The 19,068-nt window shown below is 42.8% G+C and overlaps 1 protein-coding gene across 1 annotated transcript in view; it reads right to left on the bottom strand.

Annotated features, from left to right (window-relative positions):
* The window catches only part of LOC137518421 (collagen alpha-4(VI) chain-like), a 267,080-nt gene that overhangs the window by 154,453 nt on the left and 93,559 nt on the right, over nucleotides 1–19,068 (bottom strand). Inside the window, exon 4 of the mRNA XM_068236258.1 lies at nucleotides 17,333–17,917. Within this exon, the coding sequence (XP_068092359.1) occupies nucleotides 17,333–17,917 (585 nt within the window). The remainder of the gene's footprint in view (nucleotides 1–17,332; nucleotides 17,918–19,068) is intronic.

Genomic DNA, 19,068 nt, shown 5'->3' with positions numbered 1-19,068 from the left:
CACCAGCATGAGGAGTTCCAGAGGCTGAAGACATCTGGTGCTGGCAGTGGCACCACACCCATCACTGCACAGCCTTCAGCAGCAGCAGCAGCAACAGCAGCCACCCGCCCTCCTGCTCCTCCAGCAGCACCAGCAGGAGTGCGGAAACGCACTGCTCCTCCCCCCTCTGCAACTCCTGCCACCGACACTGAGGCCTGTTCTGGCAGCCAGTCCTCAGTGGCCTCCTCTGCTGTGTCTGCTGATTCCCTTGCCAGGAAAAGGCCACGCCAGAGCCTTTTGAGCGAGTCCTTCCAGAGGGTGGTTAGGGCTCTGCCTCCCAGCAGCCGTCGCATGCGGCAGCTGAACGGCTTGCTGGCACGGGCCATGTGCTCCCAACTCCTGCCGTACACGCTCGTGCAGGAGGGGAGCGACATTCGTGCGCTGCTTGCTTGCGCAGCCCCAGACTGGCAGCTCCCCAGCAGACACTTCTTCGCCCGCAAGGCCATTCCTGCACTGCACCGCTTTGTGATGGCCAATGTGGAGCGAGGGCTGGAGCACGCGGTTGGTGAAAGGGTCCACGTCACCATGGACTCCTGGAGCAGCCGCTTCGGGACAGGCCGCTACCTGTCCTTCACTGTCCACTGGGTCAGCTTGGTGGAAGGGGGTGAGGATGGGAGAGCAGCAGCGGGCACAGCAGCAGCAGCAACACAGTGGGTGGTGCCACCCCGCAGGGTCAGGGGAACTGCAGCAGGTTCCTCCGATCCTCTGCCATCCTCCGGCACACCTGGCCAAACCCCCCGCCTCAGCAGCAGCGTGAAGGCCCGCCACTGCCAAGCGCTGCTGCACTTGGTCAGCCTTGGGAAGACCAAGCTGACGGCAACCCATGTGTTGGCCAAACTCCAGGAGCAGGAGAGGATTTGGCTGACCCCCAGAGGCCTCAGAGTCGGAGAGGTGGTGGCCGACAATGGGGCCAATCTGGTTGCCGCAATAGACAGGGGAAACCTGACCCACATCCCCTGTCTTGCCCACGTGCTGAACCTGGTGGTGCAGAAGTTCTTGCGCACCTACCAGGGGATGGGCGAACTGCTGGAAACGGCAAGGAACGTTGTGCGTCACTTCCGGCGCTCGGCTGCAGCCTGTGCGAGCCTGGAAGACGTGCAAAAGGAGCTGGAGCTGCCACGCCATCGGCTGATCCTTGACGTTCCGACTCGCTGGAACTCCACCCTGGCGATGTTGGAGCGTCTGGTTGAACAGAAGCACGCTGTCAACCAGTACCTTGCCCTGGCCACTGTTTCCGCCGCTCAGAGAAGGGACAAGACCAGCAACATCCCGTCCATCGTCCCCGATGATGACTGGAGGCACATGCAGCAGGTGTGCTTAGTGCTGGCTCCCTTTCTGCAGGCCACTAACATGGTGAGCAGGGACCATGCTATGGTCTGCGAGTGGGTGCCCCTGGTTTGTCTGCTGAACAGGGCCCTCGATGCTTTGCTGGAACAGGGAGCGGCAGCCTTGGACCAGCAGGAGCGGCAAGCAGCTGCACAGTCCACCTCTGAGGGGGAGGAGGAGGAGGACTTGGTGGAGGTCCCTGACCTTGCTGCTGATGAGGGGGAGCAGCACAGCGCAGCTGAGTTGGTGCGGGGGTGGAGAGAGGATGAGGCGGCAGAGGAGGAGGATGAGGAGGACAGCACTGCCGTCAATGTGCCAGCAGACGTGGCCCGCCTCTTCCCAATGGCAGCGCACATGCTGACGTGCCTGCGCAGGGACCCCAGGGTGATCCAGATGAAGCAGAGGGAGGACATCTGGATCAGCATGATGTTGGACCCGCGCCTCAAGGGGAAGTTGAGCCAGTTCCTGCCGCCTGCAGGAGGAAACCCAGCGCAACAAATAAGGAGCTTGCAGCAGGCCCTTGTTGAGCGCTTGGAGGAAGCCTTCCCCCAGCCTTCCACCCCCACTGTCCAGCCAGCACAGAGGCAGCAGCAGGTGCCTGCATCCAGCAGCAAGCGCCCCACAGACCTGCTGTCTCTCAGCCACGAGCTCTACAGGACTGTAGAGGCTCCGGCAGCAGTGACTAGAGAGGAGGTGCATGCAGCAGCATCCTCCTCCGGTCACAGCCAGCGCCTGACCCGCATGGTGGCTGACTACATGGGGTCCTACAGCAGGCTTGACAGCGATGCCCCTGTTGATCCCATGGAGTATTGGGTCAAGCGCCTGGAGATCTGGAGCGAGCTGGCGCAGTACGCCCTGGAAGTGCTGTCCTGCCCCCCTTCCAGCGTGCTGTCCGAGCGCTGCTTCAGTGCAGCTGGTGGCGTGGTCACCGAGAAATGCTCACGTCTGTCTCACAAGTCTGTGGACAGACTGACGTTTCTCAAGATGAACCAGGCGTGGGTGGAAGGCGAGTTCCTGGCCCCTGTTGTCGGCGAGAGGGGGACATGAACTGGCTGCCGGAACTTAGAACCATCGTTAATGTGCCTTACCACCCTTTATCACCTCCTGGCTCCTGCTCACTAAGCCAGCCTGGTTCACTTTGACTATTACGTCGCCTGCAGCCACACATTTTACAACTACAGTGGGCTGCTGTGTACTGCCCTTCTGCTGTCTGTCTGTGTTTCCCACTGCCAGGGTACACAGATTTACATTCTGCTGCCACTCTGCCACCAGCTATTACGTCAAAAAAATAGCTATATATCTGTGTAATTTGTTTTACAAACAAAACCAAAAAACCATAAAAAAAAAAAAAGGTTTAATTTTTCTGAGGTGCCCGGGTTGAAAACTGTGTTGTCCCAGTTGTGTATTGGACACGATGTGGGCTGCACGACCGCTGTCTGGGACCTCCTGTTGTGTTTATTTACAGCCCTGGTATCACCCGCTAGGTACCAGGGCTATTATGTCACGCTGCCTGCCTGCTGCCACACTCACACTACTCCTCCATTCCTCTTGCTGCTGCTGCTGTCTGTCTGTGTTTCCCACTGCCAGGGTACACAGAATTACATTCTGCTGCCACTCTGCCACCAGCTATTACGTCAAAAAATAGCTATATCTGTGTAATTGGTTGTAAAACCAAAACTACAAAACCATAAAAAAAAAAAAGGTTTAATTTTTCTGAGGTGCCCGGGTTGAAAACTGTGTTGTCCCAGTTGTGTATTGGACACGATGTGGGCTGCACGACCGCTGTCTGGGACCTCCTGTTGTGTTTATTTACAGCCCTGGTATCACCCGCTAGGTACCAGGGCTATTATGTCACACTGCCTGCCTGCTGCCACACTCACACTACTCCTCCATTCCTCCTGCTGCTGCTGCTGTCTGTCTGTGTTTCCCACTGCCAGGGTACACAGAATCACATTCTGCTGCCACTCTGCCACCAGCTATTACGTCAAAAAATAGCTATATCTGTGTAATTGGTTGTAAGACCAAAACTACAAAACCATAAAAAAAAAAGGTTTAATTTTTCAGAGGTGCCCGGGTTGAAAACTGTGTTGTCCCAGTTGTGTATTGGACACGATGTGGGCTGCACGACCGCTGTCTGGGACCTCCTGTTGTGTTTATTTACAGCCCTGGTATCACCCGCTAGGTACCAGGGCTATTATGTCACGCTGCCTGCCTGCTGCCACACTCACACTACTCCTCCATTCCTCCTGCTGCTGCTGCTGTCTGTCTGTGTTTCCCACTGCCAGGGTACACAGAATTACATTCTGCTGCCACTCTGCCACCAGCTATTACGTCAAACAATAGCTGCTCACATTACTCCTCCATTCCTCCTGCTGCTGCTGCTGTCGGTCTGTGTTTCCCACTGCCAGGGTACACAGAATTACATTCTGCTGCCACTCTGCCACCAGCTATTACGTCAAAAAATAGCTATATATCTGTGTAATTTGTTTTACAAACAAAACCAAAAAAACATTAAAAAAAAAAAGGTTTAATTTTTCAGAGGTGCCCGGGTTGAAAACTGTGTTGTCCCAGTTGTGTATTGGACACGATGTGGGCTGCACGACCGCTGTCTGGGACCTCCTGCCTGCTGTGTTTATTTACAGCCCTGGTATCACTGCTAGGTACCAGGGCTATTATGTCACGCTGCCTGCCTCATTGACTGCCTGCTGCCACACACTCATCCTCCTCCTCCTGCTGCTGAATTTACCTCCTGCTGTCTGTGTGTTTCCACTGCCAGGGAGCACATACAATGGCGCTTCCAACATGCGTGCGCCACCAGCTATTTGTTACGCTCAAAAATAGCTGCATTTCTTTAAAAAAAATTGAAAAGAGAAATAAGTGAAGAAGAAGAAGACGATATAGAAAAAGAAGGAGAAGAAGGAGAAGGAGAAGAAGACGATATAGAAAAAGAAGGAGAAGAAGGAGAAGGAGAAGAAGACGATATAGAAAAAGAAGGAGAAGAAGGAGAAGGAGAAGAAGACGATATAGAAAAAGAAGGAGAAGAAGGAGAAGGAGAAGAAGACGATATAGAAAAAGAAGAAGGAGAAGGAGAAGGAGAAGGAGAAGGAGAAGGAGAAGAAGAAGAAGAAGAAGAAGAAGAAGAAGAAGAAGAAGAAGAAGAAGAAGAAGAAGAAGAAGAAGAAGAAGAAGAAGAAGATACAGTACTGAACAAAATTCTGGACACAACTTCTCTTTCCACCTTTTTTTTTTTTAAAGGAACATCCCCACATAATCACTTGCTGTTGTTACTTGGAAAAAAAGATGTTTCTTGCATCATTCACCCTCAAAACAAGTGTTGGAAGCTATTTAAGGCCAATTCGAATAGTCAGCTCGAATAATGAGCTCGAATACCGACTCGAATAGTGAGCTCGAAGTCCGAGGTCGAATCGAATAGTAAAAATTATTCGACTCGAATATTCGACTGACCTCGAATAATTTACTATTCGAATTCGACCAAACTCGAATTTTAAAAAGGGGTATTTGAGCACCACTGTCGTTGAGGCCTTTTTCTTCAGCAATCTAACAACCATTTCTTCAACTATATGCAAATAATCGTTCGTCGTTTATTGCGAACAATCGTTATCGTATGTGTGTACGTGGCTTAACACTAGAGTCTTCTGAATCTAATTGTATTCATAAGAGAACATTGAAGAGATATCTGGAGCAAGTGCATAATCCGTTTTTAGGAGTGTTTATTAGCTATCTCAGTGTTTCTCAAACCTGTCCTCGTGACTCCCCAACGGTGCAGGATTTGCAGGCAATCTCACCTCAGGTGGGTAATTAGTGTCTCAGCGAGGTGGATTCCATGTAGCTGAGACACTAATTACCCCACCTGTGAATAGGTGAGGTAGCCTGCAAAACATGCACCGTTCAGGAGTCATGAGGACAGGTTTGACAAACACTGAGCTATCTGTTTGAAAGGATATGTAGGTATATATGTATATATATATTAGTATATAGTATAGTATATAGATCAATTTCATATACAAGCATACATGTATCTGATCAATGTGATATTAATGTGTCTATAGAAGAATCAGCCACCCACACACATCTGTGCAAGAAAAGCTGGCTGCATGAAGTAGAGAATAGTCAAATTCTTCTTGCTGGGCAAAACCCATAAGTGCCCCAAATGGGGACACCTGGAAAGTCATAAATAACATGTTTTCCCCGTGATCATTGAACTGTGTTAATTCTCGTAAATCACATGACTTTCTGTAATTATGGTGACATATGATGATATACTGTGCATGAGCAAAACCCTGTATTGAGTAGGATATAAGGAAAGCAGCTGAAGTAAAAAGCTAGCATAATTTGTGCTCACATCTCCTGTGTCTGTGTGTTCTGTTAACCATTTTATGTCCTGGCGCCAGGAAACGAAGTAGTCTAAAGCATCTGATATCTGACATGAACTTAAATAGATACGACTCCTTTCAGCTGAGGGCTCGCCGCGGATGGTCTTCTTCAGAATTCACTGAAGTAATATGACTATATTTCTCTTTTTATTTTTTTAAAGAGAGAGGTGTCTATATTATTTATGTGAAATTTCTGTTGATACCAAAACGAATCCGGTTTGGGAGTTTGTGTTTTTTGATAGTATAATTTTAATTATATAGATTATAAGGTTTTTAGAAGGCCTTAGTTCAATAAAAAAAAATTTATTAGGGAGAAGGTAGACTTTTGGTAAGTCTATTACACTTCTCTTAGTAGGTCTAAGGGAAATATAGATTTTTTGGGAAAAATCTAGCAAATTTGAAGTCTGATCAACTTCAATAAATATTTTCTTTTGGCAAGAAAATAGAGTTCATTTGGGAAATGAACAGGGCACCAAATGGTATGGATTTCTGGATACTTGTAGTTCTTCTTAGGTTTTGAATGGGTTTATTATAGTTTATTTTTGTAAGGTTTTTATAATGTCAGATAAGATTCAGATTTTTTAGATTATTTGTCTGTGTTTGTTTTGTAAATAATAATCTGTTTTATTAGTAAGGTTAAAGGAAAGAAAAAAGTTATTAAATTCTAAGAAACACTTTGGGTTTAGATAGGTTGTAGAAAGGAAAAATCCCTAGACAAAGTTTGTTTTGTTCTCAGAAGATGAGAATTATAGATAGAATTATTGATAAATATTAGTTATTGATAAAAATAGTGTTGATAAATTTGAAAAATATATAAATTATAATTTATCTAGATAAGAATTGTCTATTGGTACGGCAATATCTTATATTTGTAGTTGACACATAGATTTAATAGAGGGCCAATAAATTACAGTATAAAACTGAAATTAGATCAATGGGTCAAAATATTGTCAAAATGTTTCCTATCCCAATCCCTAATATAGATGAAATTTATGAACCTTTGTGTTGCCAGAATATCTGGAAGAAAAATATTTTGTTCATCTTTGGGTAGAATATAATATATTATATTAGTCTTGGGCTGTCATTCCCTTGGGGGGGGGGGGGGGGGAGAAAGGAATAATAGTTCAATCCATATATAATTGGTTAAAGAACTATGTCTAACGGTGATTAGAATTATATATGTCCAAGTCTGTCTTGTTTGTGTGTTAATCTTGACTAGTAATGTGTGTTTTATGTATGTTCTCCGTCTATAACTTGCGCCAGCGATGTTATAAGATCCTTACTGCATTTCTGATGATGAGTAAAATTAATATTGGGGACACTCATGGAATTCAGATGAGAGCGGTCACTTTCTAAAATCGCCAGTATAAATTCTATGTACGTACAAACTGGTTTCAGACGCCACCTTTGGAAAGATCTGTTATACTGAGTTTTTGTAGATGACCGACCATCAAAGTTATCTGAATTATGTATGTGTCATTTAATATAAGCCTTTCTTTAAGAGAAAAATTTCAGAAATATAGTAATGTAATTAATTCCTGCAAACTTGGGTATAGTTATAGAATAACATGTATCATAATGTATTCGTATATATTGTGTGCAAACTGACACATATGTGTGTAAATTGAGAGATTGTATTGAGTACATGTTTGTGATATGTATGGTAGAGAGGTGATACCCGCAGGGACGTAACAATAGGGGGTACAGAGGTAGTGGCCACACCGAGGCCTTTGGTCCACAAGGGCCCCGAAGGGTCCACCCTCTATCACAGTATTAGCTCTCTATTGGTCCTGTAGTGGTAATAATCACTTCTATAGATGTTTTGAATAGTAGCAATCCTTAACACACTGTTCCCAATCCCCTTCTTGCACCTTTGACACTGTGGTTGTCTTTGGCAAGTTTTAGTGCGCTGTATCAATTGCTATGTATAGAGTTCTTGGGGGGGCCCCATGTAAAACCTACACCAGGGCCCACAGCTCCTTAGTTACGTCACTGGACACTCGTGAAAGTTTGTGTTGAAACTATGGGTAATGATTTTTAGATAAATGCAGATGTAATTTTGAAATAATCGGAAATACTTAAGTTGTTTTATTAAATAGTGTTAGAATTCCCCTTTAAGTTTGAAAGGGTTAAAAATGAGGACATGTCATTTTTAAGTGATCTAATCTACGCCCGCCAACATCTGTGTGGGTTCCTCTTCTGAAGTAGTCAGTGACAGGAAAGTAAAATGAGGACAGAAATGAGGAAGTAAAAAGTTTATTACTTTTTAATCTAATGAGGTTTAGCATTAAACATTAGATTAATTAAGAACATATATGTCCGTATGTATGAAGTAATGTCAGATAGTCCGCTCTTAAAAAATCTCATGAAATAGTAGTATTTTTATCTCTTGTTCTCTGTTAATAATGATTTCTGCATATATACGGATGTATTCTTGATAGTCAGAAATAAAATAGGAAAGTAAGAATATTCTGGTAGTGAATATAATGTTTGTATAAAGTTATATTGTATATAATACTTTTTAACAGAAGTCTATAATTCTGATATAATGGTCGCTCTTGAGTTTAAGAGTAGGTAGGATAGTGGCAGAGTCTGGAAAGGGTTAAATGTCATTTTTTAAAAGTGTTTTTTTTTTCTCTCTGGTAAAATTATGCCACCAGCAGTAAAAAGAGGAAGTAACTTAAACGTACTACTTTGTTATTAAAGGAGTTTTTATTAACCCTCCTGGCGGTTAATAGAGGGCGCATGTGTCCCTCTAGTGCGATCGTCGCCGGCATCAATAGCAAACAGGGGAACGCGTATATAACGCGCTCCCCTGTTTGGCTTCTCCTGTCGCCATGGCGACGATCGGAATGACGTCATGGACGTCAGCCGACGTCCTGACGTCAGACACCTCCGATCCAGCCCATAGCGCTGCCCGGAACTCATTGGTCCGGGCAGCGCAGGGCTCTGGCGGGGGGGGGGCCCTCTTGCGCCGCTGCGTACGGGCGATCGCCGCAGAGCGGCGGCGATCAAGCTGTACGCGCGGCTAGCAAAGTGCTAGCTGCGCGTACAGCATTTTAAATGGAGCAAATCGCTCCACCAGGGGCTGAGATATCTTCCTGCGCGGCATAGCCCGAGCTCAGCTCGGGCTTACCGCCAGGAAGATTAAATTATTCTGAGCAGTGGATAATTTATATATTCCATTTGGGGAATATTTTAAAATGTAAGTTAATTGTCATATTTATCTAAACAACATCTTAGGTTTTTCTCTTAGTTAGATGTTAGAGTTTAGTAAATAATGACCTAATAAGTTTTGTCCCTATCTTTCCGTAATATACCTGCTTCTGTGTTCACTACACACGTGGCAGTCTCTAAATAAGTCCAAAAGTCTAGTATAGGAAGTTGTTTAATAAGAATGATTTTTCTCCTGAAACTTAGTGTCCTTAAATTAAAATTAGATTAATTCACTGATACCAACTGTCACTCAGGTCTATATGTATGTGAATGAAGTTTCCCATATTGCAGAATAGATTTTTGGAATTTTTATATCGTGTCCAAATGAGGTTCTGATATTTTTTCATAGGTAGTATAGTGAAATCATATATCATAGTTTGGGGCCAATTTGGAAGGGAGCCGGTTGACTTGTCTGTGTTTTTTTGGGGTGAGGAAACTGGAGTGCCTGGGGGAAACCCATGCAGACACGGGGAGAACATGCGGACTCCTTGCAGATGTTGACCAGGCAGAGATTTGAGTAACATTGCAAGGCTAGAGTACTGGCTGCTACGTCACAGTGTTACCTTAGTTTTTTGTGTAAAATGAATTAAGTTTTAGTACAACCTAAATAACTTTATGGATATGATGGCAATTGTCACTTGGACCCATAATATGTGTAATTAGAGTTAGAAATTGTATCACTTTTTTTTTTAAAGTAATAGTTAGTGGTGTTCATTTGAACAGAATTTCTATGGACTACTGAAATAACATATTTCAGAGTCATATAGGATTCATATATTATATTCGGTGGTTCAATGCGGATCATTCCTAGACACATTGAGGGAAAAATTTTGCTTATATGTTGATAGGGAATGTTTTAAATAAAACTCCTAACAGATAGATATCTTATATAAAAACACACCTACTTTTTGTTGAAATGCTGCCTCATTCTGTAAAGCCTCTGATAAAAATCCTCCACGTTTTGCTGGTCTGCTCCACCAGTACAGGAAATGAGTCCTCATTATAAATAAATCTATCTCTCTTGGCCACACAGAGAGAAGAAAAAAATTGCTCCTCCAAGCCACATTGTTAAAATAAAATGCAACTGCCTACATTCTGATTCAAATGATTCTAAAGTATCACTGTTACGGAGATATTGTATCTGATCATAGATTTGTAAAACTATGAAGCAATTTCAGATCCGTCAGCAATATTTGCATAAAAACACTGAATTTCCTGTATCTGAGTTTCTGTGGGTAGTATGCTGTCACTGCATAATACTTTAGCAGAAACGCCATTTAAGGCTTCATATATGGGTCCAAGTCATTCTTGTGGTCATCTCCTGTATTTAATAAGAATATATGTTTTTTTTAAGCCCAAAACCCTTACAATTAAATTAAATTAAATTAAATCCTTACACTCAACATAGGAAAATAAGTACATTTTTTCATCCTTAGGAAAATAGTTTATTTTAGTGCTTGAACTTTTTAACAAACTGCAGAATCATTTGATGTTGGTATGACAATTATTTTATGGATTTTTCACTGTTCTGAAGACTCCAGAGAGAAAAAATACACTGTTTAATTTTATAGTGTACTGATTAGAAGCTTTACCTCTGACAGGATTTTAATTTCAGTTCTGCTTGATCTGTAGTTCAGTGCCTGTTTAGTAAGGAGGCCTTAGCCTAGTCTCTGTAGTGCTGTTCTTTGTATGTGTGCCTATAGAAGTGTGTCTCGGGGACAACCATAGCTGTAGTACCTTAAGCGCACTATGGAGAAAAGGACATTATAGACGTTCTTTGTATGTCTGTAGCTTTATATCTGAAAGGGGACCCAACCCTATTACAGGGAGACAGTGCTGGCCACTGTCCCACCGTACTGTGACCCTGCTCATATTATGCCATATAGCCTTTTACTAACTCTGACCAGACATTAAAATAACTTTAATGTATGGTCAAATGGGGGAAAGGAGGAATATGTTACTTTGTTGTCTATACACATGTCCAGCCCTGCCCAGGCCTAGTGATCTGTGTCATGTCATTTCATGTAGTGGTGTAGTAAGAAGGGGTAGTGAGGTAGATATTGCACTAGGGCCACCTAAGTTCTTTAAATACATCACTATTTAGGGTTTGTGGTATGGTTGTGGAAGGTATGATGGAATGAGAGTGTGACTTGTAATGGAAAAATGGGGATTCATTATGGTGTAAAAATTCATTGGGAATTTATCCTCTCTGCCATGTATGGAGTCACATACTCGCACGGGTACAGCGACACGACGTCATGCGAACGGGGTATTGCGAGAGATCCGTTAGGATCATAGAAAGATCCGCTAAGTATGTTTTGAAGTTCATGGTGGAGAGTATGAATCATATTAGTATTACAAGTACTAGGAAAAATAAATGACTTATTGGGTTTTTGGGAAAAACATGGTGCTCGCACATTTTTCTTTATTCTTTCAGAAACAACTTGCCAGACATCTATCCTGAGGAGGATAAGAGTTGACTGCCTGACCAGAGTCCATCCGGAGGTAATCCATCCAGTGGGAGTCTGACCAGAGGCTATCCTGAGGCTATCTTTACAGAAGGATTTCCTACTGGATCCACTGTATCGGGTGAAATAGTTCGACTAAGTCCTGAATCCCAAGAAAAAAAGAGACTATTCATCAGGTGGACAGTAACGCGTGCTCTGATAAAAGTTTCAAGGTTGCTTGTGTCATCTGTTGAAGAATGGAACAAGATCTGGATCTCAGACCCAGGAAGATTGTATGGATTGTGGGACATTCTTATGTGTATTGGGCCCGTAGGAAAGCTATTAATAGTAGCTATGGGGAAAACCTTGGTTTATCTAAAAATAACTTCTATTGGTTCAGTACTAGAGGGGTGGGCTACGATAACAAGGATATTCTAGATGGAGAGTTAGTTGGAAGTCACATTATGGGTTAATGCTTTCTGAATAGTAAAAAGCCTTTATTTGTGCTATATCATTCTTTAAGTAAAGATTAGGATTAGGGTTTTTGTAAGTTAGATAATGGGTTGATATGTAATGAGCTGATAATTTTTTTATCTCAATTACTAAATAAGGCCAAGTGCTGATTATCCAGGGATTTTTTCTGATTTCCATTTTGGAGTCGGGAAGGAATTTTTCCCTTTCTGGGGCTAATTACACTAAGCCCTATAAGGGTTTTTTGCCTTCCTCTGGACCAGCAGTGAAATGGGCCGGTGTGGTGCTTTGGTTTTTGGTTAAACTTTATGTACACACATCTTTCTTCAACCCAGATAACTATAAAATTGTATATTTATCAGACAGTAAAATATATATATATACATACATACGCATATGTGTTACTACACATATAATTCAGCAGGCCTGATCTCAGTGGGCAATTTTCAGGGAACAAGTCTCCTATTCTCTGATACCTTGGTCTTCAGTAGATTCAATCTGGCCATAATTGTTTTGTGAAGGGTCCATGTTGCTATTGTGTTTTGTCCTATCCTGATTGTGAATATAGTTGGTGAGTGTCCATATGTGTGATTAGCAGAGTCCATCTAGTATGGTTAAATCTGAAGGTAGCCATCATTACAGTTGTCCTGTTAGTCCTGACCTTGAAAGAGTATCTATGGCAGCGGTTGCTATTAGTTACATCTTTTTCTGCTTTGATTTGTAGTGTGTCTGTATAGATATTTACCATTACTGTGGTAAAAAGTCAATTAGCTAACATTCCCTTCCCTTACTAAATCAGAGTTTGTTTATCTGTTTGTCTGAGTAAGCATAACAGGCTTTGGTCAGTATGATTGGTGTGATGGACTACAATTTCACAGCACCACAGTTGCCTTGAGCAACCAGATTGGTATATTTAATATGGGATAATTGGTAGGCCAGAGATGTTGAGGGTCTCATGTAGCCTTATTCCCTAGCCTTCTGCTGTGATCTGTGTATTCCCTTTCACAAATATGTCCTGTACTGAGGCCTGTAGCTACGTTTTGACTTGCTTAGTGAGTTCTGGCAGTACTCCTGTATTTCTGATCTCAGCCTCTGTACTCTGGGCATTAAGACCTGAGTATGATTGTAGTTGGGTTGGTGTCCATCCCCTGTTTTAACAGGAGTGTGTGACTTAGAGTAAAGGATACAGAGATAGCTTGGAGTACAGTGGCTGATGGAGGGTGGGAAGTCTGCCATGCCTCACAAACAGTTTATGAACTAAATTGTAGAGTCAAGACCACCCTCTCCCAAATATAGCCACCTTATGCATGAGTTAGTTGCTACCATAAGGATTTTTGACCTTGGCCTACCTAAGGCCTAGTATTTAGAAAAGCCCTTTTCTAAAATAGAGCAGATGGAAGTTTCTCTTGGAGTAAGTGCTGAGATAAGAAAGCTTCTTATATTGATCTAAGAGAAATATCCCTGGCGCAGGCTAAGTTATACACATGAGTGTACCCTCACATGTAGTCCGCATAAGATCTTTACTAGATCACATCAGGAAAGAGAAATGTTCTTGGTTCTGATCTGCATCAGGAAAAATAATTATTGGGTTTTTTCCTGAATAATTTCTGATTTGGTTCTTTTCTGATTTTTCTGATGTGTTTGACCATTAGATAGGCCAACATTATTTAATTGGTTGTTTAAGGTTACAGGTTGGTTAATCATTTTCTTTGTTAGAAATACTTTACCAAATAGCTATTCATGTTTTGAACATTAGGAGACTTCGACCAAAATTTTGCCCACTGTGATGCTAGCTCTGCCTGCTTTAGGTATTGGCTTTAGTATGGTCATCTTCTTCCTTTGGAAGAAATGACCAAAGGGGGGACTGAAAGGATATGTAGGTATATATGTATATATATATTAGTATATAGTATAGTATATAGATCAATTTCATATACAAGCATACATGTATCTGATCAATGTGATATTAATGTGTCTATAGAAGAATCAGCCACCCACACACATCTGTGCAAGAAAAGCTGGCTGCATGAAGTAGAGAATAGTCAAATTCTTCTTGCTGGGCAAAACCCATAAGTGCCCCAAATGGGGACACCTGGAAAGTCATAAATAACATGTTTTCCCCGTGATCATTGAACTGTGTTAATTCTCGTAAATCACATGACTTTCTGTAATTATGGTGACATATGATGATATACTGCGCATGAGCAAAACCCTGTATTGAGTAGGATATAAGGAAAGCAGCTGAAGTAAAAAGCTAGCATAATTTGTGCTCACATCTCCTGTGTCTGTGTGTTCTGTTAACCATTTTATGTCCTGGCGCCAGGAAACGAAGTAGTCTAAAGCATCTGATATCTGACATGAACTTAAATAGATACGACTCCTTTCACTGTTCACACTATTCCACAGGCTTATTCAGGTTGTAACATTCTGGAATGTATTTCTATACAGGAACTCAGGGATCACTCATTTGAATTGAATCATTAAAGCTCATTCACACTGGGGGAAATAGTTGGCTGTGCATCGTATTGCAATGCACAACCAACATTGCTGTCAGCTGATGTCACACTAACAACATCTAATACACTGAAGGCAGCAGCATACAGCAATGCTGCAGCAGTGAGACATTGCATAGTACTGCAGTGTCCTGGATTAGTGGCGTACCTAGGGAATTTGACACCCAGTGCTGATTAATGACGGACAAACCCCCCCCCCTCCCCCAACCAATTTTTTGTTTTTTGATGGGAGGGTTGACGGGTTGTGCTGCCGAGGGTGTCACTGCAAATTCTGGGGGATTTTTGAGGAAAAGGAGTTAACAGGATGTGGACGGAGCAACCCGTTATGAAACTATGTACTTTATATAACACTGACATCTTCTGCAGCACTGTATAAATACACAATAATAGTAAGGTAGGACATTAGACTATGCCTATGGTATGGTTAGATTGTGAGCTCCTCTGAGGACAATCCGAAAAGGAGGACATATGAAAGAGGGGGATGCATAGGAGGAGGGGGGGGGATAAAGAGGTCGATGTTTGAGACAGAGAGCCTGGTGGGAGAGGAGAAATGGCAGGACTCTCATCAGGACTGCAGACATCACCAGTGCTGTTTGGCAGGGACATGCTATTAAGGGAAGCTGCTCAAATCTGAAAAGAGGAAAGGGTAATGGGGAAGACAACAGTGTGGGAGGGGGAGCTGGGAAAAGAGATAAGATTACCTGCAATCAAAATAATATAAATTGCCTGGAACTTGCTTCTCTGCTCACTAAAGAAGTCAGCTGTCAGCACCAGTATCACTGGCTTCTGCAACACCAGACCGCCCTGTATTATTGATTAATTACTCTGATTTGGATAAATAATCAATAGTCTAGGGTACTCTGGTATTACAGCAGCCAGTGCACATGGCTATTAATGACAAGCAACTTCTGAAGCGCTAAACACATCCTGCCGCCTCCCTGCTTATGTCCCAAGCTGCAGCAGAGCAATCATTTCCTCTACTCACCCTGCTGCACATTCACTCACTGCAGGCTTTGTGTAGAGAGCGAGGAGACACATTGCCCATGGGACAGGAAGGGGGAGGGGTGCTACATCTAGTGCAGGAAGTAGTACAGTCATATGCACTGCCTGCTGCTATTTTCCCGAATGTAGCCCGAACTATGAAAAAAGGTCCCAGGCGGAAAAACAAAGTGGCTGAGCACCACAGTGGAAGCCCTAGCCATTGCTACACCTGGTGCTGTGAACACCTGCAGCCCTATGGTAGGTACTCCGCTGAGTGGACTGACAGATATTGTTTTCTATGCAAAGTTTAATGCTCCTACATATCACGTGCTAAGTGTGGCGTGTTAACTTGCACTGCACCACACAAAACAAGTTTTCTGCTTGCTTTAACCTCCCTGGCGGTTTATTAAAATCCGCCAGGGGGCAGCAAATACGTTTTTTTTTCTTTGTTTTTTTTTCTTTTTCATGTAGCGAGACAATGTCTCGCTACATGATAGCCGCTGCCGAGCGGCATCCCCCCAGCCTCTCCGATCGCCATCGGCGATCGGAGATCAAGAGATCCCGTTCAAAGAACGGGATCTCTTGGAGGGCTTCCCCCGTCGCCATGGCGATGGGGCGGGATGACGTCACCAACGTCATCGACGTCGTGACGTCAAAGGGGAATCCGATCCACCCCACGGCGCTGCCTGGCACTGATTGGCCAGGCAGCGCACGGGGTCTGCGGGGGACAGGGGGGGCGGCTGCGGCGACGCGTATAGCGGCGGATCGGCGGGTAGCGGCGGCGATCGGAGGTTACACGCAGCTAGCAAAGTGCTAGCTGCGTGTAAAAAAAAAAAATTATGCAAATCGGCCCAGCGGGGCCTGAGCGGTGCCTCCCGGCGGCATAGCCCGAACTCAGTTCGGGCTTACCGCCAGGGAGGTTAAAGTGGACCTAAACGCTTGCACAGGAGACAAGTTAACTCAGAGAAATTTACTCTGTGTCCACTCTGTGTGCGTTTATAGAGAACAGCCTGTCTAATTCTGCCTTCTCGGCAAGTAATAAGCTAGTGTAATTTGAGCTGTCAGCTGTCTGCTGACTAAACCCTTCCTGTGCTCCCAGGAGATAACCACTCTGCAGAATCCCAGTAGCAGTTCTATAAGCTGTAACAAGGAAATGTTTTTCTTTAAAGGCTATTATGCTGTTGCTTATCTTTTAGAGCAGAGAGGAAGTTCTGAGTTCAGGTCCACTTTAAGTGCAAGTGATAAGGAGAAGAAAAGCATGTGTTCAATGTATATGATTAGCTTTGTGATAAGTACATTTTAAAATGATATCTGTCCCCAGAGTTACAAGCTGCTGGAGTCAAAGAAAAAATGTAAGTGAAGATGAAATGCGTCGAGCTACTGAGCTCACATATTGCTCAGTGAAGCCATCCAGGACCATAACATAAAAGGAGGGCTTCTCTCAAATCCATATGTTATTATTGGTGTGGGGTGGAGTATTGTACTTTGACTGTTTTCTGTCATTTTAATTATTTTACAGAATAAAATTATGTTTTTAGCATACCCTTTATAGTCACAGTACACTAAATATTCTATTTCCACTTACCACTTGCTCATGCAATGTGTACTTGGAGGATCACTTCAGATAATATGCCCAAAGTATTCCTCAATCAGTTGTAAGCCTATCATAACGTTTGTTTAAAATATTCGGCATACATGACATTGAATAAAGGATAATTTGCATATTCAGTAGTGGTGCATTGTGGGTAACTGCAAATGTTCACTTACAGCTGAATTATTGCAAGTTTCCTTCTGTTTTAAGAAGGCAAATTTTACCAAGCTTTGCTTATTAGTAGGAGGGCTTTTCGGTCACTTTTAACCCCCTATACACTCCTAGTGGTTTGGGTCACCCTGAGCTACTTGGTTACTCTATTGAATAATAGCATACAGTAGATTTTGTGCTTACCTTTAATTTTTGCAGCAATGCTGGAACACATATTATTTAGTAGATCAGTGGTCACTTCAGCATCATCAAAGCTATCTAAATGGTATAGAAACTTTCTAATTGGCTTGCTAGCCACCTCCTGCAACCCAGTGATATCTTTAATACCAGGACCAGTGATGTAAATAGAAATGCCTCTGGATTTTATTTTTTTAGCTGGTTGTGCTGCTTCATCAGCTGATCTCCCACTGGTAACCAGAACAAGGATCTGAGCGATGTTCTCTGCAGCCCTGCTGCCTGCCGATTCAGTAAAGAATCTACTGTTGATGATGTCTAGAGCTCTTCCAGTGTAAGCAGTGCCTCGTTTAAAAGATAAGCTTTCTATCCTCTCAAGAACTTCACTTTTAGTAGAAAGTTCATTAAGAAGGAATACTGTATTGGTCTCATCACTGTACTGAGCAAGGCCAATGCGGACTTTGTTGAAGCCAACATCTAAGCTTGATACAAAACCATGGACAAAATCTTTCATATCTTGAAAAGTCACTTCCCCAGTCTGTGTGGAGCTCTCTACAAGAAAAACAATGTCTGCCTGATTTGCATTTCTGCAGCCTGAAAGAGAAATTACGTATCATTAAGTATTAAAAATGGCAGATTAAAAAACAACATTCTCTATAGTAATTAAATAGTGGTTTGAGCGCTCCTCACAGAAAACACCAAATGCTTAATTTTTGGATCGCTGCAATAGATGGGGGGTATCAGCACCCTAATTAGATCTATAGCAAAGCTAAAATGAGAAAATAGTCCAACAAAAGTCCACGTAAACTTCTTTGTATCCAAAAATTAGTATTACAATACACTCTCACCAATATTCGTTGCTGATTGACTACAGATCAGCGCTTCAGGCACAGTTATATGGAGTGATGTCTCCTCAGGTAATCTTGCTTCACTCTACAATTAAACTCGGTTAAAAACATGGGAAAGAGAACATAGCGGAATCCAGTCCAGACTGCTATATATTAACTTGTGACCACTGTGAAACTTTACACCAATAGTTGGTGTAAAGTTGCACAGTGGTCACAAGTTGATACACAGCAGTCTGGACTGGATTCCGCTATGTTCTCTTTCACATTTTTTTTCCAAAGTTTTATTGTAGTGTGAAGCAAGATTACCTGAGGAGACATCACTCCATATAACTGGGCCTGAAGCGCTGATCTGTAGTCAATCAGCAACGAATATTGGTAAGAGTGTATTGTACTACTACTAATTTGTGGATACAAAGAAGTTTACTTGGACTTTTGTTGAACTGTTTTCTCATTATATTGTGAGCACTGCATAAACATTCTCGATAGAAATTAACATGCAAGCTCCAAAAATCTAAAAATTGTTTGTTCATATACTGATCTTTCACATTGGTTTCCTAACTCTTCTTAACATCTGGACTTGTACTTAGTTGTAGCATGCTTCTGCAAACCAAAGTGTGGGATGGTAGTTGCTACATTCCTTTGTTTAATAGTGAGTTTACATATGTTTTCATGCACCAAGTTTCTGGTTGAATAATGTTCAATACCATTGTATCTAAATTAATAAAAGGCACTGATGATTACACTCAAATATGTAAACGTGTAAAGCAGAATGGAAAGTACAGCAAAGGAATTGGCTGCAACTGAAATGATTACCAACAGAAGTGTGCAATTCCCCCTATAGACTGTAAAAGTGAACTAAAACCCAATAAAAAATGTCACATAACTGGTGCTTTTAAC

Source organism: Hyperolius riggenbachi, chromosome 5 (assembly GCF_040937935.1).
Source record: "Hyperolius riggenbachi isolate aHypRig1 chromosome 5, aHypRig1.pri, whole genome shotgun sequence".
Lineage (NCBI taxonomy): Eukaryota > Metazoa > Chordata > Amphibia > Anura > Hyperoliidae > Hyperolius > Hyperolius riggenbachi.
Note: the sequence above shows the minus strand (reverse complement) of the source record. Positions and strands in the feature narration are given on the sequence as shown.